Here is a 25,187-nt window from a genome sequence, read left to right on the forward strand (position 1 = left end):
CCCTCCTCCCTGCCCTCTTCACCCCTTCACCTGAGCAGTCATGGAGCACAAGAATCCTCAGTGAAGTTGTACAGTCATGCGAGGCCTTACCAGGGAGTCAAACAACATCAAGTAGCACAAGTAGCGAAAGTAACGAGCACTGACTAGGAGAGAGGGAACGCAAAGGAGCCAAAGAAGAAATGGAGTTTGTGTAAAATAAACGAAGGGAGGGGGGAGGAGAGAAAGAAGAAGAAACGATAAGAACGAAGAAAGTAGCGAGACAGCAAAGAGAGGACATCAAGGGACGCAGAGACAGAGAGGCAGTCATGTTGCTCACCAGCGCTTGTAGGATGCGCCAGGAACAGTTTGGGAGGGAGGTAGCGGGCCGAACTATGAGGGACTCAAGCTCCTCCGACCACCCAACAACTTTCTCAAAGTCTCGGTCGGTGATGAGCGACGAGCAGCCGGTCAGGTTGACGTGCCTGAGCATCGGAATCAGTCAACACAGAGGCCGTTCCGCCTCCCTGCCTCCCTGCCCCTCTCAATTCCTTCATGCGCTTCCTTCTCTTCCCTACTTCTCGTTGTGCACGTTTCTAGTTCCCTCCTCTCCTTCCTTCCTTCTTCTCTTCTTCTCTTCCTCTCTTCTTCTTTTCTTCTCTTCTTCTCTTCCTCTCTTCTTCTCTCTCTCCTCACCTCCATAGCACAGGTTCCTTCACGAGATGGGCTGGGCCCTTTGCCGCCGAGGAGAGAAGCATGCGAGAGCGGAAGGGAAGCTTGATGACGATGCGGAGGAGCAGGTCATGAGGCAGCTCGTTGAGCTTGCTGAAAGTCTTCGTTCCAGGAGGGAGCGAGAAGGGAGGAGGTGCGAGCTCCTCCTTGGCCTCCGCCCTCACCCTGGGAGGCTCCACCTGCTCTGCTATGAACCTGCCCCTGCTCGCCATGCCAGGGTCAATTGCGAAGAAGCCGACAGGTCGGTCGTCATGGGCGCGGGTGGTCCTGTACTTGGAGTGCCAGTCCTCATTCTCGAGCTCCTCGATGCACCTGAGACTCTGTATGTCGATGTCTGTCTGGATCTCGTCGATGCTGTCCTCTCGGTTGCGGAGCAGGTGCCTGCCCATCATCTCGTCGGTGTACATGCTTCCTTGCCCTCGTTCGTGTCCTCGCTGTCTCTTCGTCCTCCTGCTCACAGCATCTCTGTCGGAGTCACGTAAGTTCTAGCGAGAGCACTTAGAACATTATGGAATTAGCTGCTACTAGTGACACTCTGCCTTTCCTCCACGTTCGCTGCATACTCGATAGCCCGTGACTAGCAGCCTCCTCTCCATCATCATCTCTTCGTCTCTACCTGTTGTTTGCATGCTCTCCTCCTCCTCCTCCTCCTCCTCCTCCTCCTCCTCCTTCTCCTTCTCCTTCTCCTCCTCCCTCCTCCCTCTCTTCCTCTACTCGATTCCATCTTGTACCTTTGCCACCTCCCCTTTTACCCTCATCCCAATTCAGGACCCCCTTTCCCTCCACTACCCTACCTACCAATATCCACTTACATTCTTTGAAATATACCGGTACTTTGTAACCAGGTCCCAACAAAGGGTCTTTGTCACCACCCCTACTTTCTCCATGAATGTCCAAAGGAATTGCTATGGAATAAGGGGGTAGGGTCAATATCAACGACATTTTTGAAAAAGAGTATTTTCGTCCTTTGCTGATTGCTATACCCACCCAAATCGTAATTGGCTTATATCTAGATAGGTCATGAGGGGGTAGGGGTAGTTGGAAACGGTATTCTACTGCCGCTGTAACACCACCCCTTGCTATACGGACCCCCTTGTTTCCATCAAAAAGGATACGGAAGGAGGGGTGGGAATAGAGCAGATAATCGCACCGAGAGCTCCAAAAACAGATGGACAACCCGGGTATCGATCCCGGTGCCTCTCGCATGCTAAGCGAGCGCTCTACCATCTGAGCTAGTCGCCCATGTGGATGACGTCATCACTGAAAAATAATATTCCAATTGATAGTGAGAACGCCAATCTCAGTGAACCGTCCGCCGGTGACGGTCCGTTACTAGTTACTGCCTAGGCTAGGCCGCGCCGCCCGGCGCGGCACTAGGGCCTCCCGGGCCCGGGGGCCGACCCGCGGCGAGTCGGATCCGAGCCTATCGCGGCGGCGCGGCGCCGGCCGCTCAGACGGTGCCGGGCACTGACGGACCGATCATCGTCCGAGGATCGGACCGACGGTAGACTCTGAGCCTGCCGCAGTCACTCATAGGCTGATACCTTGCCAAGTTGAGTCCGGCGGTGGCACACTGGCACACACAGCCGGGCCCGGGCTGAGACTCACGGACCGCCGACGGTCCCCTGGCGCCGGGGTGCCTGGCCGGCTGAGGCTGACGGCCGTGCCCGCCGGGGCCCAGTTTTCAAGTTTAGTTCAATCCGGCGTTTGCTCCGACGAGGGCAACTTCCGCAATGCGCCGCGCCGGGCGCGGCAGTTTAATCAGTGCGGCGCGGCACACGAACTTGATAAGCATTGAGGAGCCTGGCATGCGGCCAGTGAGAGAGAGTCTGTATGCGGCTAGCGCCCGCGCTCGTCGGATGCAGCCCGGCTTGAAACCCGGCTACCGCTGGCATCTGATCGCAGCGGCGCGGCGGCCGGCCGGGCGGGCCGGGAGGCCCGGGCCGGGCCGGGCCGCGGCGGGCCGGGCCGCGGCGGATCATCGGATCGGACAGTGACTGATTCAGTCCGGTCAGCTAGGGTTACTCATGGGTAAGGGAGGGATGCCGGGCATGAAGGGAGTGGAGGAGGAGAAGGTTGGGGAGATGAGGGAGAGAGGGTTCTGCGTGATCGACGAGTTCATGGGGAGGGAGAGGGCGAGGAGGATGAGAGACGAGATCAGCATGCTCAAGGAGATGGGCAAGCTCACCCCCAACAAGGTTCAGTTCTCCCTCAACGGACGCATCGAGCACTTCACGAAGCCCAACGTGCGTGAAGGCTCCAACCCCAAGATCCACACAGCTGATCTCTGCTCCCCATCCCCTTCACCTTTGAATCTCGCTCCCCTCCTCTATACTCTTGATTCCTCTCTGTCCCCCATTCCTGACCTCCTCCCTTCCTCTCTACTTCCCTCGCCCCATATCGCCCCCTCTTTCCCTTTCTCCCTCCATCCCTCCGTACCCCCCTCCGTCCCTGCCTGCCTGCCTCCCTCCTCCCCCCATCACTTTCGTCACTCCGTTCTTCTCTCTGACCCCGAAGGCTCCCTTGACTGAGCTCCCTCCAGATCTACGAGGCCGACATGCACGACCCCAGCATCCGCGAGCATGTCACGGAGCTCACGGAGCTCTTCTTCTCCGACGAGATGGTTCAGCTCCTGCAGGAAACGTTTCCCGAGCTCCACCTCAAGCTCGGCACCAGGGCCAGGACCCTCAAGTTGCAGATGAATGCAGGGCAGGGAGGATGTTTCCCGCTGCACTACGACAACCCCGGCAGGCCGAACATGAGGAAAGTGACGTGCCTCCTGTACCTCAACGAGGGATGGAAGGAGGGAGACGGGGGCGAGCTGGAGCTGGTCCCGTTCCTGGGGAAGCCTGTGGTGATTGAGCCGATCATGGACAGGATGGTGTTGTTCAGGAGCGACCTGCTGCTGCATCGAGTGCTGCCCAACAAGGAAGCGAGGTACTGCCTGACGATATGGATCGATGCGGAGGAGGGGCACGTGAACCGGGACGAAGACGTCATGCTCAAGATCAGCAGGAAGGAGGTGAGTGAAGGCGAGGCTGCCTGTAGGACGAGGGTCAGTCATGCGATGGCTCCTCTATGATGTAGCTCCTTCATGCTCCCACTCAGCGGCCCTTGCTGGCCGATAGAGCTACACGCAGCTTCCCTAGCGTGTCCATCCGTGTGCTGAGAACTCTCGGGTGAGGAGGTGACGCTTGTCCTGCCCTCCTGTCAGGTAGAGGAGAGCATCGAGAGCGTCGTAGAGCAGCTGAGGAGATCACCGTCCCAACGGGCCCTCAGCCGAGCGATCTATGACCAGGAGTACAAGCAGTCCATCCTTGACTGCATGCAGACGTCTGAAGGTCCTGCTGCCTCCTTCTCCTGCCTCCGCCTGCCTCCTGTCTCTGCCTCCTGCCTCTGCCTCCTCCCTTCTCCCTACTGCATCCTGCCTCCTCCTCCCTCACCCCGTCAACTGCCTCCTGCCTCCTGCCTCCTGCCTCTTTCTCCTGTTGTTCTGATGCTGCGGCAGAGGTGAAGCCGATGATCGCCGCACATGAGCTGCACGTGGCCGCCACCCACGCTAACGCGACGCTGAGCAGCCTCGTCCGACTGCTCGCGTCCTTGCGGGAAGACGTCTAGTGAAAACAACAGAGCTATGAGAGGAAGGGGAGAGGGGGAGAAGAAGATGGGGAGAGGGACGGAGTTCAGAGGTCATGGAGGAAGTGGAGGCCATGGTGAGCAAGAATCGTTGAGATTGAGAATCGGGCAGGGGAAACTTGAGATACAGGAAAGTGAAGGGAGGAGGAGGGAACATTCAAACTCTCGGTTCCTCGCGGGCCCGGGGGGTTGAGGAAAAGAAGGAGAAAGTTGGGATATGTGAGATCACGAGCCAGGATGGGTCGATCGGAAGGTTTTCTATCATGGTTGACGGAAGGTCGAGCTAGCAGCAGACAGCAGCATGACTTGGAAAGTGCGGAGCTTGTCAAGAGCAGAAGGCAGCATCAAGTGCGGAGGAGCAAGAGGGTCGGGGAGACAAGACGTCAGAGAACATTTAGGGAATGTGTGCAATATTTACAAGTTTGCAAAGAGAAAAGGAGGAGCGACCAGTCCTCTTCTTGCGTCTATCTTACACCGTCGTGTCATGTTGAGGTGCACCTTCTGAGCTCCACACGATTGTCGAAGAGTGCGTTGCAATGGCACTTCTGACAGAGAGAGATGCGGGCGATGAGCAAGTCCTGGAGAGTGTAAGAGAGAAGAAAAAGGAAGAAAACATGTAAGAGAGAAGACAAAGGAAGAAAGAGAGTAAAAGAGAAGAAAAAGGAAGAAAGAGAGTAAAAGAGGAGAGAGAAAGAAAGTATATCCGAGACAAGAAGGAGAGAAGGAGTAGAGCGCAGTGAGGTGGGAGGGAGGAAGGGGGAGGTAAGAGCGAAAAAAGAGGGGAGCAAGGACAGGATAGGGAGGAGGTTTATGGACAAGAAGAGACTCACAAGCTGGGATTGATGTTGCAAGTGCTGCTCAAGCAAGGAAGTCTGACATGATCGTAAGAGGAAGAGAGGAGGGCACACGATTGCTGAACAAGACAAGTGAACTTGCTCACGTGTCAAGGAGGAGGGAAAGAAAGGCAACAAGGAGTAGAGTAACAAAGGACATCACAGCGAAAGAGCGGCAAGGCAAGTGAATGCAAACAGAGTGAGTCACCAAACCCCGTCTATGCATCACCTTGAAGTAGATGGCGCTGCTCTTGTGGTACTCCAACTTCCCCTCGCTCAGCTTGCACTCCAGGAACGTCTTGAGCTGAGCCTGAAGGAACCTGAAGGCCAACGGCCGTCAGACGCGACAAGGACCGACGTCAAAGTGAGTCGAACAGAGCAAGGAAAAAAAAGGTCAAAGTGCGGCAGCACCTCCTGAACTTGATGGGCCCGACCGCGTCTTGTCCCTCGAGCGCCTGCGCGAGGCTCTCGGGCTGCACGTGGAAGCTGAACTTAGAGAAGCCGGCGCAGATCTCGCTGACGGTGAGAGCCTTCCTGCCGTCCACGTCTACCAGCTGCAGGAGCAGAGTCAGCCTTCGCCGCATCCTCCCTCCTCTCTCCTCCTCCTCCTCCTCTGCCTTCCTCCTCCCTCCTCCTCCTCCTCCTCCCTCCACCGCTTCCTCCCTCCTCTACCTCGAAGATGTCGTTGCACATCTTGTCGAGCTGGTTGATGCTCGCGAAGTTCGACAAGATCCTCAGCAGATCATCCAGCTCGTCCACGTAACCTTTCCCGTTCGGCTCCTCCCCCTTCGGAGCCCCAACAGGATCAGCAGCCTCGGGAGGTTTGGCAACCGCGAGCTCCTGCTCAGCCGCGTCCTTGGCTTTGCTGGACGCCGCAAGGAACTCGTCGAGCATGACGGCGACAACCACATTGAAGAGAATCCAACCAACCATGATGATGTAGGAGCAGAGGAAGACGCAGACAGTGTAGTCGAACATGTCTGCTGCTCCATGCGTGCTCAGCTCCTGAGCAAGCGCTTTCCAGCTGTCGCCGGTGCAGACCTGACAGACTTCTCATCATGCTTGAGAAGCAGAGGTGGGGCAAGCGTGCACGGTAGGGAGGGAGAGGGGCGAGACGGAGCAAGAGAGAGGGAGGAGGGGAGGAGGGGAGGAGGGGAGGAGGGGAGGAGGGGAGGAGACCTGGAACATGGTGAACATGGCGGCAGAGAAGGTGCGGAAGCGAGCAGAGTGATGGGAGAAGAGAGAGACGCCGACGATAGCGTATATGCCTGTCGTGAAGAGCATGATGCAGCCGGCGTTGAAGACCGGGAAGATGGCAGAGAAGAGCGCGTTGATGATGACCTCCATTGATCGGATCCGGTGGAAGAGGCGGATTATGCGGAAGGCCCGGATGAGCCGGAGGTTGGAGAAGCCGGGGGCGGTGGACACTGGGGTGAAGGCGAGGAGGGATTGCGTGACGACGACGAGGTCGAAGATGTTCCAGTAGCTCCTGAAGAAGTTGCGGAACCAATGTGCGATCATGTTGATCAGCAGCTCCACTGTGAAGAGCATTGCAAACACCAGCTCCACCCGATGAATCGTTTGAATCGTCTCCTCCGTCTTGGTCACCTCCGACTCGATGGCGTACAGCAAAAAGTTCGCCATGATCAGCATGGCGACCACGACCTGGAACAGGGTCGTCTGGTACACTCTCCGAAGGAACCTCTTCAATCGCCGGAGGTCGGACACCACGGCACTGATACTGCTGCCCCCCTGCTTCAACATCGCAAGCTTCTCCACCGCCATCTCTCTCTCTCCCGTCCGCGACTCATTGAAGCGAATCCCAAACGTTCTCGACGTCTCTGCCGTCTTGACATTCAAGCACACGTCACCGTATGGTACTTTCCCCTCCTCCGCGTCATGCCCCAGCAGCGCCCACGGCCTCAGCTTCCACAAGCTGGACAATCGAAGGGGATAGTTTAAACCCAACGCCTAAGAGCGAGGGGATCAGCAAGGAAGGCAAGCAGCAGGAGCAGGAGCAGCATGACGAGCAGCATGACAAGCAGCATGACAAGCAACAGGAGCAGGCGCAGGCGCAGGAGCAGGAGCAGGAGCAGGCGCAGGCGCAGGCGCAGGAGCAGGAGCAGGAGCAGGAGCAGGAGCAGGAGCAGGAGCAGGAGCAGGAGCAGGAGCAGGAGTAGCATACCGTCCTCCACCATCGCCTCCTGCGCGATGTCTGGATGCTCGTGATATCACTGACCTGGATACAAGTAGAGTGAGCACAATGGAAGAAGACGGCTGCCTCCTGCACCGCGATCGTGATCGCCTCCTCTCCCAGCTGCAGCTCGAGCTTGGTCGGCGTTACCAGCAGCGTCATGCTTCTGGCATCTAGACGTCAGTCACAATCTGACCAAACGACAAGCTGACCTCCAGTCCGAGCTAGTGTCCAACGACCCGCCCTCCAGCAGCCGGCAGTCACCCTCGAAGGACGACAGGTCGCAGTCCTCGTCCTCATGGCCCGACTCGGCGTCTTCGATGACGGTGACCAGGGCTCTTTCCTTGAGGGTATCTAGCACTTTGAACGGGTCTGTCAGCAGAACATCTCCGAGTCCCTTGCTGTCCCCGTTTGACAAGAGCGAATTTCTCCTCTGCTCTCTCTCCCTGCAACGAGTCGATGTCAGCAACAGGCCAGAATCGAGGGAAGCGTCGGGAACGCTGGAACGAAAAAGTTCTACGGATCAGCCTGACAGTCTTGGTTGCACAGGACTTTTGCGATGATGATGATTTGATTGTTCATGATCAGGCAATGCTCGCACACCTTATCCAGTCTCGTCTTATGTGATCTCCCTTCCGATTTCACTTCACCTCCTCGTAAACACTTCTCCTATCATCATGTTCCCTTGCTTTCATTCTCAACTCGTCCTCTCTCATCTTGCCATATCTTTCCTTCCATTACGTCTCATCTCGTCTCACCTTCTCCCTGCCATGAATCGCGACGCCGCCGTACTTCTCCCGGCCATCGCCGCCATTGCGCTAGGGGAATTGGGGTTATCGAGAGGGCAGGGTGGGTAGCATCATTCAAGATTTTACAGTAGGAAACAGGGGTACTGCACCGGAAGTTCAATTGGGGAATAAGCTGAAGGGGGTGGGTAGTCAGAGGAGGTAGGGGGCTCAAAAAGTGGGGTCGTAGGAAGATCGATAGAGTGGAGAAGTTGAGGGAGGGGTACTTGAAAACTAGGGGAATAGGGGGTAGTCAAGTAAATCATGGCCTCAAGTCCGCCTCAAGCAAATTTACGGAACCCCGCCGGCGGCCAGGGCCCGGCTGGCCGGGCGGCCGCCCGACGGTCGGCCACCATGACCGTGGCACTGACGATCACCGGGGGCCCCGCCCGCGTCGGTGTGCCATCTGCGGCTGACTGCGCATGGCACATGGCACGCTCAGGCTGCGGCACTGACCGGCCCCGGCCGGTGCCCGGCGCCCGGGGTCACCGAGTCGTACTGATTTTTACTAACTTCACTTTGAGTAACTTCCGTGCGGCAGTGCCGCAGTGCCACTCAGACGGTGGTCCACCCGTCACCGCGGCCGCGCATCACCGTGTGTTTCTCATGGTACCGCCGCCGGGGTCACTGCAGTGCCGCCGGGCCCCCGGGCCGCCCGCCGCCCCGCCGGGCCGGGCGCGCGGCAGCCCGTTCCACGGCATGCAGAGTGATGCGGCCCGCCGCCGGGCGCGGCCGCCGCGGCGCGGTCACCCGGCGGGTGATCGGACTCAGCCCCCGGGCCGCGGCGGTGCCGCGCGCGCGCCCCGCGCCCCCGGGGCGCGGCCCCCCGGCGGCCGGGCCGCCCCGAGGCCCGGGGCCCGGACTCACAGGCTGAATGGTTCATCATCGACTCGGACATCGGATTCAAACCAGCAACAAGGTCAAGGTCAAGGTTAGGTCAACCCGTAAGCCCCCTATTCAACTTCATACACCCGGATGATGAACTTGAATGGTCATTCATCTCACCCCCTTCCTATGTTAATCTCTCATTCCGTTTACGTTTTCTTGAAGCTGACTAAGATATCCGATCGAGTCCATGCGGCCCGGCTGCTTCAAAGGCCTCATAAGGTCTGATACCGTGACAGTCATCCATGACCTTTGAACTCAGAGAATCGTCCCTCTATCGCCTCCAGTCCTCTCAATCTCAGACTTGGATCGCTATTGTAAATGGTCAAGGCTTTTGCTTCTACTTCTGTCACTTTGATGAGGTATCGTAAATCACTCAGCCTTCGACCGTCGGATGTTCCTGGGGAGCCTGAAATTATGTCTTCATTCAGGGCCTTTCCAACGGTCATGTTGTGATAACGCGATGCAGCAGATGCTTCAACTTCAAGTCGCCTGCTTCGCCGTAGACTGCCTCGCTTTCAGCAGCCTCCCCAGTCCAGGCTTTCCGCGCAGTGTCGCTGCCCTGCCCGTCATTCAAGTTACCACTGCTGACACGTGCGTACTGCGATGCAGCCGATGGAGGGCCCCTGCTCTCGGCTCCCGTCGTCCTTGTCTGTACGCCGGATTGACTTTCCCGAGTCCCTCGATTCCGTTTCCTGCCATTTGTAGCAATTCAGGAATTGCTTCTAGCAGTTCCTTATTCCTTTGTACCGATGCCTTGTTCGTTTGTACCCCTTGTTTGATTGTACGGTGGCTGCTCCCATCTCTTCGCTCAAGCCGCATGGCACACCTGCTGTTCCATCGCCACTGGCAGGTGCCACGGTGGCGTCAGATTGTGGTCGTTACAGCTTGAGTCACCTCGCCAGGCAAAACATTCATCTGCTTGAGAAAGTATACATGTGGAGTGATTCCTGTCGCTGTTCTCCCATGACGTTCCAGTTCCGCGGTATCTTCCATTCTTAACTGTTCAGCTGTAGCACTTGCCTTCTTCCGACGCCGTCTAGTATGGCCCGGTAGGTTGAGTACCTTCAAGTTGGTCACCGGTAATCGCGCTTGATCCCACTGGAATCGCAGGGACTGCCAGGGTCCTCCACGGTGCTCTTGCTGGCATGCATTCGGTTTATCTGGACTTCCCGCACACATTGCATGGAAATATCGTCGGCAAGTTTTGCATTCAAGTGTTGTATAGGACAGGTAGAGAGATGTTCTTGGTTGATTTTGCATTGTCGTACAGGACAGGTAGAGAGATGTTCTTGGTTGATTTTGCATTGCGATGTTTCCAGAAACAAGAATGATGGGGCTTGTGGTCCGTCTGCATTGCCTTCTTTTACTCAAAGTTAAGTTAAAGATCAGTGCCACTCTTCCTGCTGCTCATCCTGACCCTCATCACCGCTCATCACAGGGGCAGCACAGCCCTCATCCGGCCCGTCACATACCCTCTCCGGATCTGGATCACCCTACCCTACCAGCGCCCTGCACCGTGCACGTCTCCGGTAGGGTCCAGAAGACTTCAGTTTACTACTCACCTATCCTACCAGGGCCATTATTGAATGATTGTTGCCTCAGGTTTTCCCGCTTCAAGTTTTCGAGGAGTTTGTGGCATTTAATACAAGATCAACAAGAAGCGGACAAGAACAAGAAGAAGTAGAAGACAAGAAATGCAATCAAGTACAACAAGTCCGGAAGGAAAGAATGAGAATGAACTAGAAGCACATGACAAAGAAGAAGTCCAAGATCAACAGGTACAAGAAGAAACTTCAAGTACAACAAGTCCGGTACAAGTGCAGCAAGGAGCAGAGCAAGGACCGGTACAAGTGCAGCAAGGAGCACAGCAAGGACCGGTACAAGTGCAGCAAGGAGCAGAGCAAGGACCGGTACAAGTCACGCGGCAGCAAGGAGCAGAGCAAGGACTGGTACAAGTGCAGCAAGGAGCAGAGCAAGGACTGGTACAAGTGCAGCAAGGAGCAGAGCAAGGACCGGTACAAGTGCAGCAAGGAGCAGAGCAAGGACCGTACTGGTACAAGTGCAGCAAGGAGCAGAGCAAGGACCGGTACAAGTGCAGCAAGGAGCAGAGCAAGGACTGGTACAAGTGCAGCAAGGAGCAGAGCAAGGACTGGTACAAGTGCAGCAAGGAGCAGAGCAAGGACTGGTACAAGTGCAGCCGCTGAAGGAGCAGAGCAAGGACCGGTACAAGTGCAGCAAGGAGAGAATGAGCGAGGTCAAGGGAGCAGCGATGTCTTTGTGTCCATACGTGACTTCGGCTCTCGCCATGTTTTCGAATCGACTGTGTTCTCTCAGTTCCCGGAAGCAACGCCTGGCTGCAGGCGCGGGCAACTGTTTCTGTCTGTGAACAGTGCTCGTCACCTGGCAAAGAGCGGGTTCTCCTCCCACGAGAGCATCAACCAGCTCAACCGTCTCACAGGCCTCGTACCGTCCGAATCGATCAAGGCCCGGAGAAAAGTCCGCTTCAAAGCCATCGGCCAGTCAGAGCACAAGGCTGGGGATCCCTATCAGGCAGACCTCTGCCTCACTTTCGACAAGGATCTTTACCTCAGTCATACATGATGTTCCAAAACCTAAAGGATGACGATGTTCAATCGATGTGGCCGCTCCATCACAGCAACGAGTCTTTCAAGAACGTGTTTGTCAAGAGCGGAGATTACATCTGCTTCGAGATCACTGAATCGACAAGCAAAATCCCGGAAAAGATCTACCAGCTTTCTCGACTATACGTGGTACTGAAGGACTACTTCATCGGGAAATCCTCTCGGATCGCTGCTATGGGCATCATAGTCGACAGTGACAGAGAAGAGTTTCCAATAGCTGCGGAAAAAGCCAGAAATTTCCTCAAGGGAGTGGCAAACACTCCTGACCTAGCAAAGAATATGATCAACTCAAGCATACCGACTTTCCTTTTGCACATTCCGATGCCTAACATCTACAGCTCGATAGAAAGACTCAAGGAGGGTCAAAATAAAATGTCATAGCTTGCAAATGGTCAAGATGAGATGAAGATTGAAATGAAAAAGCAAATGGCAGAGCTTGCAAGTGGTCAAGATGAGATGAAGATTGAAATGAAAAAGCAAATGGCAGAGCTTGCAAGTGGTCAAGATGAGATGAAGATTGAAATGAAAAAGCAAATGGCAGAGCTTGCAAGTGGTCAAGATGAGATGAAGATTGAAATGAAAAAGCAAATGGCAGAGCTTGCAAATGGTCAAGATGAGATGAAGATTGAACAAGAACAGATGAAGATTGAAATGAAAAAGCAAATGGCAGAGCTTGCAAATGGTCAAGATCAGCAGATGCAAGAGCTGAAGCTCTGCATACAAGGGGAAGTTGTAAATGGACAAGGGCAGTTTAAGAAGCAGGTAGAGCAGTCAAGACTTTGCGTAAAGAGGCTGATCGAGAGTCCCCAGGTCTGGGAGTTTCTACACGGCAAATCATTTTCAGACTCGTCAAACACCGGCGGACCTCAAGACACAGTCGTTGGCACTGAGGCGGCGCCTGCTCTTATCTCGATAGCACATGGTCAGGCCGCTTGTGGCACTGCCAGTCCGCTCCTGACACATCATGTGGTCCAGGCACTAACGACTCTCAGTGATATGGAGCAGCCTCTCAAGGCTATGTTAGCCCTTAGCCTGATTTTCACTCCCGGTTTCTAACCGTTCCGAGCTGCAGAACTACGGCTGTGCATGTTTCAGCTCCGAGAAGTTTCTTGTATTCTCCAAGTGTGTGAGTCGTACATTATCATCTCACGGTAGTCAAATAGTGGCAAATTCAGTACTAGCCCCGTCCTGAGTAAATGTGTGAAACCCGTCAAGGATGTTATCACTGAGATGCTGGCTCAAAAGCAGCGGCTGTGATGCCGGCATGATCCATGGATGTCGAGAGATCGCAGCCTGTCGGCACCCATCTATTAATGTCACAGAACCGTGAATACAAAGCCTCGGACATATTTCTTAAGCCAAGTGAGCTTTTGTTCTTGGCAAATCGCCTAGTAGTAACCCCCCGTTTGGCAAGGCCCTTTACAGCCTGGCATCTCGCCCAATAACACATGTGTATTTGAGTGATCTGAGACTTGAACAGCCGCCGGATGTGGTGGCATGTTGATCATGGTGGCATGTCAGTACTCTGGTGCCGCATTCCACCTCGCTGGTTACCTTCACAGATAATCTTGTATTTGCTTTTGTAGCTCATCAACAGCTTCATGGTGTGAACTTTGTTGCCCAAAGTCTGGGTTTCTTACACAATGACTTTTGCTTTTGCCGATGATTCTTTGCTTGACTTCGAAGCGTATGCGCGTCTATGTGCAGCTGGAATTCATCATGATGCATTTTGGCATCTGCTTCTTGTTGAAAGGAGGTGAAGTAAAGAAGCCTTGAAACAATTCTTGAAGCCCTCTGCATTCTGTCCAAAGAGGTTACCTAGAAGAGTCAACTTTGCTCGTACATGAGAAATGTTGATGGAATGCTGGCTCAGCCGCAAGTTGAGATAACTAGCCGCTACTTGTAGCAAGCATTGATCATCCGCGTTCTCTATCTCCAACGTTGCATGCCCGATGTTTTGCAGAAAATGTAACAGTTTAAGTTCAGCACCAATGCGTCAGCCTATCACTGCATAATCCTATACCGTACTGTTGTCAAGTCGATGTCTTTGAAAGTCCGTCGACAACGTGAACAAGCTTTGATGCAGTGTTGAGGGATGCTGTTCGTACTGTACCTCGTCTTTACGGCATTCCTCTCTGCCTGCTGTCGTCTTGCTCATGGTGGGGTTGCAGAGCAGATTGCTCGTCAGCATTCGGATTTGAATTTCTCCCCATGGCACGTCATAGATCTTGCATCGGTCGCCTATACCTCAGGCTGCATGACCACGCCCAAGATGTGCATCGCGGTCGATGGGAGAGGTACTTAACTAAAACTTAGTACGAGGTGTGGTAGCCTGGCAGTCCCGCCGGGGGTGTCCGGCCTGCCAGAGGCTCGGATCGGATCGGATGGTATTGATGAGCCGCCGCCCGGCCGGCGGCTCGAGTCGGATCCGACGGCTGGAACTTCCGAATGATCATACCAGGCGACCCGGACCGGCGACGGCCGCGGGCATGCTTCACTTTGAGTAAAGAGGGTGCGACCCGGCCGGGCGCAGCAAGGGCCCGGTCCGGCCGAGTACGCCGGGTCACGGTGCTGGCATTTACTCACTGAAGTTAACTTAGTTAAAAAGTGCTACTAGGCTAGTTCACTGAAAAATCAAAAAGAATTTGGGTAGCTCACAATCATGAAATCAGTACACCATTACCCCTACCTCTGAATATCACTGAAAACCACCACCATGATGATTACAGGCCGGGGTCCCCACTGGCTGTGACAATGATCCACCCGCCGGTCCGAGGCTCCCGGAATATCATACTAACGCGGTCACCCCAGAATGCCGGGGCCGCCGGGCGCGGCCGCCCATTCTGGGGTCTTTTGTGGAAGCCCGGTGCCCGGCGCCCGGGGTCGTACTGATCAGTTTTTAACTTCACTTTGAGTAAAGAGGGTCCGACCCGGCGCAGCAAGCCCGGCCCGCGGCCGAGTACCCGGCACACGGTGCTGGCATTTACTCAAAGTTAAGTTAAAAAGTGCTACTAGTTCAAAAATCTTCAAACTGATGAATGCCTATAGTCAATACTTTTTTAAAATATATTTCAAATTATGAGGTTAAAGTTAAAGTAATATATGCAAAGATATAAAGAAATTATATAACTCAAATTTCAATCGAAGGGAGTCGACGACCCCATGTCTCTAGTCAACGACATGGGCAGGAGGAGGTGGGAACGTGGGACGGGATGGAGGAGAGAGGAGGGGAGGAGAAGGGGAGAGGTGGCAGGAGATGAGTGGAACAAGTGTAGAGACATCATAATCTAGTGAAAGAACAAGGTGTCTTCAAACTACGGCTAGCTCGTTGCCAACCATCGTGAGTTGTTGTTACTAACCATTGTTAGCTGTTGTTACCAAACTCACATGTTTTGCAAGGGTGCTGGTTCGAGGGTTCTGAATGGAACCGCCCGGATATCGTTCCTGCGAACCTCCGTGAACACATCAAGGTGTGAGCACTGTGACTCTTGGCCTCGCTGCACCTGTGCAGACGAATGCGAAATCAGCATGCTGCGTTTCAAATCAATCGTGTGGAAGCCGTGTGGTTACGTTTGTTCTTATCTGTAGGCGGCCTTGCCATGGCTTCCAACGGAGGATTGTCATGGCTTCTCGGAGTGAAGAAGAAGAGCAAGCAAGACCAACCTGCAGCTCCGCTGACACCCCTCCAGATCGCTGCTGTGACCCCCTACCATTCTGAAACGATGTTGGGTGATTGTGCTTCCCAGAGGAAGGCCATCGAGCGGGATGCGAGGCTCACCCTGGCTGCTGGATCGTTTGTGGTCTCCCCGCACCTTTCCAAGGGGCCCCCGACGGCCCATAAGGAATTCCTTCATCGCACATTGAAGCAGACCGTTGGGCACAACAGGTACGGCGCTGTCAGGTGCTGCACTCGCAGGGCTCATTGCTGTCTCAGATTCAAGGAGGCGAAGGAGTACGAGAACTGGGCAACGACCATCCGTGATCGCGTTGGATACGATAGCAAGGATGATGATGAGGCCTCTAGCTCAAGGCGCGACCGCAGGACGGAGGACAGGGGGAGCAGGTCGGAGAGGCGAAGGAGCTCAGACAAAGACGGGGGCAAGCATTCATCGAGGAGAAGAGACAGGAGCTTGGAGCGCAAGAGGAAGTCTAGTGGAGAGGGAAGCAGCAAGAGAGAAAGAGACAAGAGGAGCAGGAGCAGGAGCAGGAGCAGGAGCAGGAGCAGGAGCAGGAGCAGAGACCGTAAGGATAGGAAGGCATCAAGACGAGAAAGATCGAGCAGGTCGACCAAAGAAGACTTGGATTTGGAGGCAAACGAGGAGGAAGAGGTTGAAGGTACAGCTGAAGGTACCTCCATCTCTGAGAGACCAAAAGAGCTATTCACACGAAAGTATCGCGAGAAAATGAGGGAGCAGGAGGCAGAAAAAGCTGAGGGAACTGCTACCAGCCCGATGGAAACGGATGAGCCTTCAAGGGTGAAAGGCGACCCGAAATCAACATCAGATTCTGAACCATCGATTGTCATTGATAGTCGAAACACAAGCTCAGGCGAAGAGCCGGCAATGAATGCGAACGAAGCACAACGGAAGCGACCGAGAGACGCAAAGTCCGAGACTGATATCGCGTCGTTGATAGCCAAGAAGTTTCGGGCGAAAGAGATAGAGAAGAGGAGGCGTGAGGGCTTGAGAGAAGCAGACGAGCCAAAACTCGTACGGCAAGATGAGAAGGAACGTGTAAATATTCCTGCTAACGGATCGGAGGAACGAGAGGCCTCGGGGCCTGAGAGCAGGAAGGACGGCTCTGAAAGTGATGTGATATGTTTGGAAGACCAGCAAGGTACAGCTATGATGAGTGATAACGCCACGTCAGACGCAAAGGACAATGATTCGCCCAAGGAGGACGAGGAGGAAATCGTTGGGGAGGACTCTGAAAGGAAGGTGACTGCTGGCGATACTCGGAACTCTTCTCTCGCGCCCAAGAGCGAGGAGGATGCGAGTGGAAGTGAAGGTCTCCTGGATGTCCTCGGGATCAACAACCCAAGTGAGGAGGAATCTGCGGAAGATAGCGATGCCGTGGCAGGGCAGGAGGATGGCAAACCCGCCAAGGCCAAAGAGAAGAAGAGCAAATCGAAGAAGGAGAGGAAGAAAGAGAAGAAGGACAAGAAGAGCAAGAAGAAGAAGAAGAAGAAGAAGAAAGAAAGTTCTGATGATGACAGTGACGAGGTCAAACTCCCCCTTCCCCCACAAGAAGGATTTGACAGATGCATTCATGGAGGTGTGCGTGCTGAAGTTTGGGTCTCCGTGTCGTTGTTCACTTGCGTACAGGAAAATCTCGATGGGAGAACGACGGCTTCTTTGAGCTGATGAAGGAAGAGGAGGCTGCGCGTGAAAGGGAGAGAGAGAGAAGAGCCTTGCTCCGAGACGAGAGGAGAAATTCCAACCGTTCATGTACCACCTACTCCCTTACGGTTACCCTGCTCACTGACGGCCGTTCAGCCCCTTCTCGACGTTCGCCGACGTTAAACGACGAGAGGCGCGAGCAACAGCTGCGGGACAAGCTGCTGCAGGTGCCATGGTGGGAGGAACCGATCTGCTCTTCTCACGTTTCATCCCTCAGGGCGTTGGGAAGTCCACCGCATCCGATGCGTCAGAGAGCAAGCCAAAGAAGCGTCTCGACGGTGCGCAATGGCTGGTGACCGACTTGCGGTCCAGCTGCTGACATGCCCTTCAGTGAACAAACTCTCCTTCGGCGGGGTGGGGCACCATGAAACTATCGAGGCCTTGGAATCACTGCATGAGACCGAGCATGATTGGTAGGGCACCAACTTCCAACGGCAGCCAGAGCACAATTAGCATTGTTTCGACGAAGAGTCTGCTCGGATTATCTGTGATGAGAAGGTTTCTCCTAATTGAAATCACATGACACCCTTGAGCTGTGTGTTGGCATCGAGATCAGTAGTAGTCCCCGCCATCGCTCGAGGGGTTGCAGTTCTCGAGCATCGGACCGCAGTCAAGGATTCTGATGGGGTTTTTCTTCCCTTCAATCATATCGTTCACCGTCGGGAACTTCTTTGCCTCTTCATTTGTTTGCTTCAACGGGGCGGGTGGACCAGCGCTTGCATCGACTAGAAGGCTCCACATTGTGTGAGACGAGCTACAGGAAGGGACAGTCTTGTGCTTGCAACGACGTCTCAGTCAGCTGTTGTGTTTTGTTGTTTGCTCTCGTTGCTCTTGCTGCAAAGTTCTCCTCGCTCTCCCTCCTCCGCCCGCTCCTCCCGTTACTCATGCATCGGCTGCCGCCTATTTCCGGTCGAGAGAAAGGAGGCAGGGGAAATTTCAATTGTTTCTTCAAGTTTTCAAATGTTAACAAACAATAATTGGATCTTGATCTGAAGGTGGTATATTCAATTTTTGAAAAGATGTGTACTGAAATATTACTCTAGCTCAATTACTGAGATTTTCAGTATGAATGTTTTTTTATCTACTCCATTATTGGATTTTAAAATCGTTTCAAGTATACCAAATAGTTATAAATCTTTCCCTTGGTACACGTTTTTCCTATAGATATAGCTATAACTATTTAATTTGTACTGGCTTTGTTGCTCCGGTAACAATGGAAGGCGACGTAGGCTACTACCCCCACCCTCTGCCTGAGACCAGACCCACCAGACATTTTACAGTACCCCATTACTTGACCAGAAAAGCGATATCCTGAGTACCGGTACTTTGATCAGTAGAACGTCCTATAACCGGTACATCGTAGTTTTCCTACCCCCCTGGGCACCACACCCCCCTGACCCCTCCCAAAACAGCTGCGCGATGGTTGGGAAAGCGTGACGAGGGGGACAGAAGGAGCGGAAGAGGGAGGAGAGGAGAGGAGAGGAGAGGAGAAGGAAATATGGAAGATGAGGAGAAGTTGGGAGCGACTGGACGCGAGTGAATGTGGCAGGAGGGAGGGAAGATGGGAGGGGAGAATGGGGTGGCAGCAAGGCAAGTTGAGCTAGGCAAAATGTCGAGATTGGGTCGGTCGGAATCAAGAGGGAAGAATAAAACTCGGGAAAAGAATGCTCACAGTGATGAAAATGGAGATGAGATGAGAACGATGTACTGAATGGTGCGGATTGGAGTAGATTATTAGATGTTTGACAGACAAACAGGTGCTGTAGTTTCGCCGTTGTATGTGCAGCCAAACACTTCCACCCATTCACTTTTAGCTTGGATGACAGTGAGGAATTTCTCAGATGTTTTTAGTTTGTCAGTCATCTGCACTTCAATTCCCTTGGCACCCATACAAAGCCATGGTTTTTATTTTTCATGCCATCAATTATGTTGGTTTGAGTTTGGTTTTGCTGTCTGGGCATCGATGGCAGACGCATCTTTGAAACGTCTGCACCTTTCATGTTCATCTTGTTCACCTCTCACCATGATCGATCTCAACGCCCCTTCATGCACAACAAGATCGAGTAGTTCCATCGCGGCAGCCGCCTGACGGTGTATCGCAGACTTGCCATGGAGCTGTTAACGTTCAACAAAGACGATGGGTTCACTGAGGTGCGGCTGAGCTGCTTCCTCTTGCTTCAGGATGCGCATCTGATCGAGGAACCACAGGCAGTTGTTCGGGGTTACCGCTCGGGGATCCTTGATGCAGCCTCCTACTCGAACTTGGGGCAGTGCGACAGCTTGGAGGGTGCGGAGGAGGAGGAGGAGAGAGGGGAGGAGGGGAGGCGAATGAGGGGAGGAGCAGGGGCGGAGGCAGAGGTGTCGATGATGATTCAGTTCTTATCTCTGATTTTTCAGACATGAGGATGCATCTGCAAGTGACCGACTACGGCACCTTCCTGCAGAACGAGCCGTCGCCCCTCCAGACCATGACGGTGTCTGATCATCGCAGTGGAGGATGTGTTGGTGATGGGATTGAGGCAGATCTCCGAGAAGTGCACTGAGAAGCTCGTGGACGAGTTCAACTACGTCCGCTGCAACGCCTCCTCCGAGCTAGCCAAATTCATGGATTACATCACGTCAGAAGTTGCCTCTCCCCCAGAAGCTCCTTGACGCCTCCTCCAGCTATGGGTACATGATCGACAACGTCGTCCTCCTCCTCACCGGAACCCTCCACGAGAGGGACACGAGTGAGCTCCTGGAGAAGTGAGTAGCAAACCACCATGTCCCTGCTCTCCCTTCCCAGTCGCTGAGCGGTTCTTGTTCCAGGTGCCATCCCCTTGGTAAGTTCCAGTCTCTGGCCACCCTGGCCATCACAACCAACGCCAAGGATGCGTACAGGGTAGGATGAGCTTCACTATAGGAGAGCAGCTGACGGCAGTTTGACGCAGCTCGTGCTTGTCGATACGCCGTTAGCTCCCTATGCTCAGATGCATTTCAACGACGCCCACGACTTCACTGAGTTGAACATCGAGGTGACCTGGCACGGCGTTGCGTGCTCGGGCTGAGCTGACGCTGTGCAGGTCATCCGCAACACCTTGTACAAGGCTTACCTGGAGGACTTCTACTCCTACTGCCAGAGCCTCGGTGGCAGCACAGCGGAGGTTGTCGTAGTGGGTGCGGAGGGGGGAAAGTACTGAGAGTCTTCCAGGTCATGGGAGAAATCTTGCGATTCGAGGCTGACAGGAGGTGACCTAGTGATCTGACTCCCGACCAGCCGCTGACGTCGAGTGCTACAGGGCTATCAACATTACCATCAACTCGCTCGACACCGAGCTGACCAAGGAGGGGAGGGCTGAGCTGTATTGCAACTTCGGTGATCTGTACCCTGAGGTGATGCCTGCTGCGCCTTTGTCAACCTAGCTTATGATGCCACTTAGGGAATCGCGCGACTTGAACGTGCCGAGAATCACGACGCTGTCCGAGCAGCCGTCGAGCCATACCCCGTGAGTTTTCTCGCTGCAATCCAGCGGAGAGCTGAGAAATCTGGTCCAGCAATATCGCCAGCTGTTCCAGGAGGCGACATATAGCCAGGTAGATGCCATGACTTGTTGTGTTGTCTCAGCATGCGTGTCCCTTGTCATGCATCAGCAGTCGCTATCCCTTGCTCACCTTGCATCGTGACGATTGACGTCTGACCGCAGGAGAAGTCGTTGGAGGATTGCTTCTTCGAGTACGAGGTGAAGTTGAACAAGCTCTCGTTCGAGCAGCAGGTAACTCGCCTTGCCCTCCACTCTTTGTTCTGATCGCCTTGCTCCAGTTCCAGTACGGAGTCTTCTACTCGTACTTGAAGTTGAAGGAGCAGGAAGTCCGTAAGTCACCCAAGAAGCTGTAAACCTTCCCCTCCCCTCCTGACGCTTGCTCAGGCAACATCGTGTGGATTGCTGAATGCATCAGCCAGGTGAATACCGCATGCCATGATCTCTCCCCTGCCTCACCCTGCCCTACTTCCTGCCCGTACATGTCTCGTCCTCGCCCTGGTTCTGCACCTTGTCCTCCACCTCCTCCCCTTCAGCCACATCGTTCCCCAGCTCGAGCTCACCTGTGGAACAGGACCAGAAGGCTCGCATCAGCCAGTACATTCCTATCTGGTGAGGCGGGTCATCAAGAACAGCCGTAGACGAGGCTGAGAGGGTCATGTTGAATAAACTCATTTGCACATAAAGATGCCGGTGCAGCAGGCTGACCGGAGGAAGCGAGTGGGGGCCTGCTGGGAGATCTCAGCGAGAACGGGAAAGATCGGGAGAGAGCGCATGGAACCAGCGATGCTGGTTGTGGTGAAGATGAGGAGAGGAGAAGAGTGAGCAGGGTGCACAGTCGGAGGAGAAAGGTTGAGGAAGGAAGGAGTGATGGCAAGTGGAGATGGCAGCAACATTGAAGGAGGGAACCAACGGGAAGGAAACAGCAGGAGGAGAGCTCATGAGGAGCAGGTGGTAGTGAGAGGAGGGAAGTGAAGGAAAGGAGTTTTAGTTTCATTGAAAACAATATCCTACAAGTAGGTCACCAGAGCTGACATTGCTTCTTGGGATTCATGGCAGTGCCGACGGGGCACTGGAACGCGCGAGCAAACGGCTGGAAGTTGCTGAGAACTCCGAGAACCCTGAAGAGAGTGTGAGGATGAGGGACAGAGGGAGAGCGAAGAGGGCAGGTCACAAGGAGAACAGAGGAGAGGAAGCAGGTAGTGAAAGTGAAGAATAGCAGGGCAAGCGCCAATAGGGGCAATGGTTGTGGAGCTGACGAGGAGGAGGAGGAGGAGAGGAGGAGGAGGAGGAGGAGGAGGAGGAGGAGGAGGAGGAGAGGAGGAGGAGGAGGAGGAGGAGGAGGAGGAGGAGGAATCTTTGGGAAGGGGGTATCAATGTGCTTCCCACCTGTACTTAGCGGGCGAGTGCTCATCGGAGAAGAGCGAGTCGATCGCCATGTCCTGCTTGTCTGTCTCGCACCAGTTCTGAGCGAAGGCCGTGAAGAAGAGTCGGTGAGCCGCCATCGACCGTCGCTCAGTCGGGTGGGACTTCTCGAACGCCTGCGGTCCACATCAGCCTCCTCCTCTACTCTACAAGCACGAGATCTCCTCCTGCCCCATGCAAATACACTCCTTCCCCTATTCCCCCTCCTGCTCGTCCTCGTCCTCGTCCCCGCTCCCCATTACCCAAAAACACTCCCTCTCCCCTCACCCCTGCTGCTCATCCTCCTTTCCCTTCCCCCGTCACTGCAACTCAAAATTTCTTTACCTGGAACGCAAATCGCATGCCACCTTCGTCTGCAATGTTCTCTCCCAGCGTCGCTTCCCCGTCCACGTGATTCCCCTGGTACCAATCCGGCACTTCGCTCCCGTACTCGCTGTACTGCTCGGCCAGACAATCCGCTCTCTATCACACACACGGGTCAAACCGACGCCTTCGTCTACAACCACACCACCTCATCATCATCATCCTCTACCGCTACCACAGCCTCTTCCTTTCACTTTGCAACCACCACCTCCACAACATTCTCTTTCTCCTCTGCATACATCATTCTTTTGCCGTCTCCCCCTCCTCACCTTGTCAAACTCTTGGAATGTCTTGCTGTCCCACCAGTCCTTCTGATCGCCATTTTTGTCCAACAAGTGCCCTGAGTTCACATCAACTCTCCTCTTCCTCCTCCTCTCCTCCTCCGGCTTCACCCGTGTCGTCAAACCCATGCGTCATCTCGTGCCCGCAGATCGTTCCGAGAGCTCCGTAGTTGCGAGCCTGCGGGAGCGTCAGGGCGGACGAGGCCCGGGGGAGGGGAGGAGGGGGAGCTCTTACGTCGTCGTACGTCTCTGAGTAGAAGGGCGTCTGAATGATCCCAGCGGGAACCTGCGGGGAGGGTCAGGCTGACGGAGGGACACGGGAGGTTGAACCAACCCAAAGTCCGTTGACCATGGGGCTGTAGAAGGCGTTGACGACGATGGGGTACGACTCGCCCCAGCGGTTTCGCTTCGGCGACTCGAAGATTCTCACCTGAGTTGTTCCATCAGCCCCCAGCCCATGATGAGTCGATGGCAACAAGGGGAGATATTGCAGATCGAGAGCGAGGGGATGGACGGGGAGTGGGAAGGGAGGAGGAGGAGGAGGAGAGGAAGGACAGCGGAGGAGACGAGGAGACGAGACGAGAGCATGGGATGAAGGAGAGAGAAGAAATCAGAAGACTTGAGACCTGAGCTCGCTTCACTGCGTTCGACCCGATGATGTCAACGTTCCCCACGTAGTTATCCTCCGAGAGCTGCCCAAAGTTTCTGAAGACGCTCTCTGGCCAGTCATCCGGGTAACCAACCTGCTCCCATCGTCAGTGAGAGGTGCAAGAGGAGGACAATGAGGAAGGCCAAGACCTCAAAGAACATGTTGTCGAGCTTCTCCTGCGCCGCCTTCCTCGAGGCCGGGTCCATCCACTTGGTTGTGTCAAGGCTGTCTCGGAACTCCTGGCGGATGTTCTTGAGCATTGTGATCGTGTCGTCCTTCCTGGTCTTGGGGAAGACATTCTCCACGTAGAGGTAACTAGACGCCCAGCCCAGCAGGTACGTCGTGTCCGAGTAGCACTTCTTGACCCGCTGCTGTTTTGCCACAACCCCGAACTTGGCGTTGTGCCAGTCGTGAACAGCATCCCTGAAGCTGTCGTCCAGGTAGGTGGCATAATTGTAGATGAGGCGGAATCGCGTGTACGATTCGACTTCAGCCCAGCACTGCTCCGTGTCCACAGTGCCGTTGGGGCTGGTAAAATCCTTGCAGCTGAAGATGTCCTCGAGGTTCTGTAGCCAGCCACCTTGCTTGATGATCAGCCTCGGGCTCGAGAGAGGCTGGCCCATCGCGTCCTCCTCCTCGCCTTCCTCGCCCACCCCGACCTGAGAGAAGTTCATCGCTTCGAACCATCGCTCCCAGTCGATCGAAGGCGCCTGTGGAGCAGACGTCAGAACCTCCTCCACCCTCTTGATCAAGATCGCTCACCTTGACGCTCAGATACTCCCGATCTATCCACTGGTCATAATGAGACGAGCCGTCGCTGCTGTTGAAGCCTGCAGCAAGCTTGATATCCATCTGAAGGACTTTCTCAGCATCGTCGTTGGCGACGTTGTCGTCGTAGCCAGCAAGCCCCACGAGCGTTTTCACAAACTCCTTGAAAGCAGAGATGGTATCCGATTCCTTGCCAGTAGCAAGATACTGGGTGTACTCGTCGGCATCAAGGATCGGCTTCGAGCCCTTGACAAAGAGCCCGTACCTCTCCTTGTTCCAAGAGTCGATGTCGACTGACCACGTCCAGAACAAGCTCAGGTCAGCCAGCTGAACTTTGATGGCTGCGTCGACAAACGTCACGTTGTCTGTGATGTTCTCAGTCATCTCCATCCATGGAGTCAACAGGTCCCACGACGCCTTGGGCGCCGTCCCCTTGAGGCAGGAGCGGTAGAAGATCGCTGCTGGGTTCTCTTTATCAGTCTCGAGCAGAGACTTGAGCTGCGTTCTGATCCCATCGTCAACCTGATCCCACTGCAGCGCCACCGAGGACACGTCGTCGGGGATGTTTGACCCCTTCGACTCCGCCCAGTGCCCGCACGCGAACTGATAGAAGTCGTCGCAGGGATCGACGCTGGGGTCGATGGCGCGGCGCATATCGGGAGGGAACTCGTCGACCTGCAGGTAGCTCGCGATCCTCGAGGCATCAGCCGTCACCGCATCAAGACGCTCCTTGTTCAGCTCCGTCTGTGGCGCATCGCCCCCAAGGGCCCAGTCGAGCTTCCAACCCGCAAGGTGGTCAATGGTTCTGTAGATGGGCTGCTTCATGTTCTTGTAGTCGCTCTCCCTGATCGCCGCAAGCTCCACTCGAGGCACTTGCATCCTCGAGCTGCTCCCAGTTGCGACCAGCATGCCGATAAGGAGAAGACCCGACGCCGCACAGCCGAACACGAGCAGCGACATGGTCCTCCTGGTAGTCCCTGCGAGCGACAGGTGCGTTCGAGCACGAGGCTGGCTCCCCTGCATGCTGCGAGCATCTTCGATATCGCCATGCCCGAACCCTACTGATGTCCCAGGAAGGATTGAGGGTGCCATTCGTTC

General features: G+C 54.8%; 9 protein-coding genes and 1 non-coding gene across 10 annotated transcripts; 4 read left to right on the forward strand and 6 right to left on the reverse strand.

Moving 5' to 3' along the window:
• Nucleotides 1-316: 316 nt before the first annotated feature.
• GUITHDRAFT_143071 (hypothetical protein) lies at nt 317-1,115 on the reverse strand (the record flags this gene model as incomplete). Its single annotated transcript, XM_005826814.1, has 2 exons — nt 317-461; nt 673-1,115. Coding segments are annotated over 2 exons (588 nt in total), but the record flags the coding sequence as incomplete, so codon positions are not given.
• A 762-nt stretch (nt 1,116-1,877) lies between these two features.
• GUITHDRAFT_t83 lies at nt 1,878-1,950 on the reverse strand. Its single transcript has one exon. It is a non-coding gene; the product is annotated as a tRNA-Ala (tRNA).
• An 809-nt stretch (nt 1,951-2,759) lies between these two features.
• On the forward strand, nt 2,760-4,326 carry GUITHDRAFT_158359 (hypothetical protein; the record flags this gene model as incomplete). Its single annotated transcript, XM_005826815.1, has 4 exons — nt 2,760-2,954; nt 3,251-3,730; nt 3,929-4,049; nt 4,217-4,326. The coding sequence occupies 4 exons, from the start codon at nt 2,760-2,762 to the stop codon at nt 4,324-4,326; spliced, it is 906 nt and encodes a 301-aa protein (XP_005826872.1).
• A 500-nt stretch (nt 4,327-4,826) lies between these two features.
• On the reverse strand, nt 4,827-7,953 carry GUITHDRAFT_113886 (hypothetical protein; the record flags this gene model as incomplete). Its single annotated transcript, XM_005826816.1, has 10 exons — nt 4,827-4,922; nt 5,175-5,216; nt 5,407-5,497; nt 5,589-5,731; nt 5,850-6,218; nt 6,357-7,148; nt 7,363-7,416; nt 7,468-7,537; nt 7,584-7,817; nt 7,892-7,953. 10 exons carry the CDS (start codon nt 7,951-7,953, stop codon nt 4,827-4,829), a joined length of 1,953 nt encoding a protein of 650 aa, XP_005826873.1.
• Nucleotides 7,954-9,486: 1,533 nt separating this feature from the next.
• On the reverse strand, nt 9,487-10,195 carry GUITHDRAFT_113887 (hypothetical protein; the record flags this gene model as incomplete). The annotated part of the gene is made up of 4 exons (XM_005826817.1): nt 9,487-9,603; nt 9,644-9,736; nt 9,939-10,038; nt 10,122-10,195. The coding sequence occupies 4 exons, from the start codon at nt 10,193-10,195 to the stop codon at nt 9,487-9,489; spliced, it is 384 nt and encodes a 127-aa protein (XP_005826874.1).
• Nucleotides 10,196-10,793: 598 nt separating this feature from the next.
• GUITHDRAFT_113888 (hypothetical protein) lies at nt 10,794-11,248 on the forward strand (the record flags this gene model as incomplete). Its single annotated transcript, XM_005826818.1, has 2 exons — nt 10,794-11,059; nt 11,110-11,248. 2 exons carry the CDS (start codon nt 10,794-10,796, stop codon nt 11,246-11,248), a joined length of 405 nt encoding a protein of 134 aa, XP_005826875.1.
• A 396-nt stretch (nt 11,249-11,644) lies between these two features.
• GUITHDRAFT_113889 (hypothetical protein) lies at nt 11,645-12,681 on the forward strand (the record flags this gene model as incomplete). Its single annotated transcript, XM_005826819.1, has 4 exons — nt 11,645-12,047; nt 12,084-12,448; nt 12,497-12,608; nt 12,662-12,681. The coding sequence occupies 4 exons, from the start codon at nt 11,645-11,647 to the stop codon at nt 12,679-12,681; spliced, it is 900 nt and encodes a 299-aa protein (XP_005826876.1).
• Nucleotides 12,682-17,113: 4,432 nt separating this feature from the next.
• GUITHDRAFT_154258 (hypothetical protein) lies at nt 17,114-17,969 on the reverse strand. Its single transcript, XM_005826820.1, has one exon. The coding sequence runs from the start codon at nt 17,824-17,826 to the stop codon at nt 17,638-17,640; it is 189 nt and encodes a 62-aa protein (XP_005826877.1). The 5' UTR covers nt 17,827-17,969; the 3' UTR covers nt 17,114-17,637.
• A 1,216-nt stretch (nt 17,970-19,185) lies between these two features.
• Nucleotides 19,186-21,286, forward strand: GUITHDRAFT_96472 (hypothetical protein). The gene is made up of 16 exons (XM_005826821.1): nt 19,186-19,236; nt 19,294-19,372; nt 19,483-19,559; nt 19,609-19,703; nt 19,750-19,830; nt 19,894-19,966; nt 20,016-20,099; nt 20,148-20,228; nt 20,276-20,313; nt 20,364-20,457; nt 20,505-20,570; nt 20,620-20,658; nt 20,769-20,837; nt 20,885-20,936; nt 20,991-21,025; nt 21,178-21,286. The coding sequence occupies exons 1-16, from the start codon at nt 19,195-19,197 to the stop codon at nt 21,217-21,219; spliced, it is 1,047 nt and encodes a 348-aa protein (XP_005826878.1). The 5' UTR covers nt 19,186-19,194; the 3' UTR covers nt 21,220-21,286.
• Nucleotides 21,287-21,624: 338 nt separating this feature from the next.
• Nucleotides 21,625-25,181, reverse strand: GUITHDRAFT_113892 (hypothetical protein; the record flags this gene model as incomplete). The annotated part of the gene is made up of 10 exons (XM_005826822.1): nt 21,625-21,724; nt 21,993-22,144; nt 22,353-22,490; nt 22,661-22,731; nt 22,784-22,850; nt 22,908-22,958; nt 23,007-23,102; nt 23,299-23,415; nt 23,471-24,031; nt 24,084-25,181. 10 exons carry the CDS (start codon nt 25,179-25,181, stop codon nt 21,625-21,627), a joined length of 2,451 nt encoding a protein of 816 aa, XP_005826879.1.
• Between the last annotated feature and the right edge of the window lie 6 nt (nt 25,182-25,187).

The sequence above is a fragment of the Guillardia theta genome (assembly GCF_000315625.1).
Source record: "Guillardia theta CCMP2712 unplaced genomic scaffold GUITHscaffold_71, whole genome shotgun sequence".
In the NCBI taxonomy this organism is placed as follows: domain Eukaryota; class Cryptophyceae; order Pyrenomonadales; family Geminigeraceae; genus Guillardia; species Guillardia theta.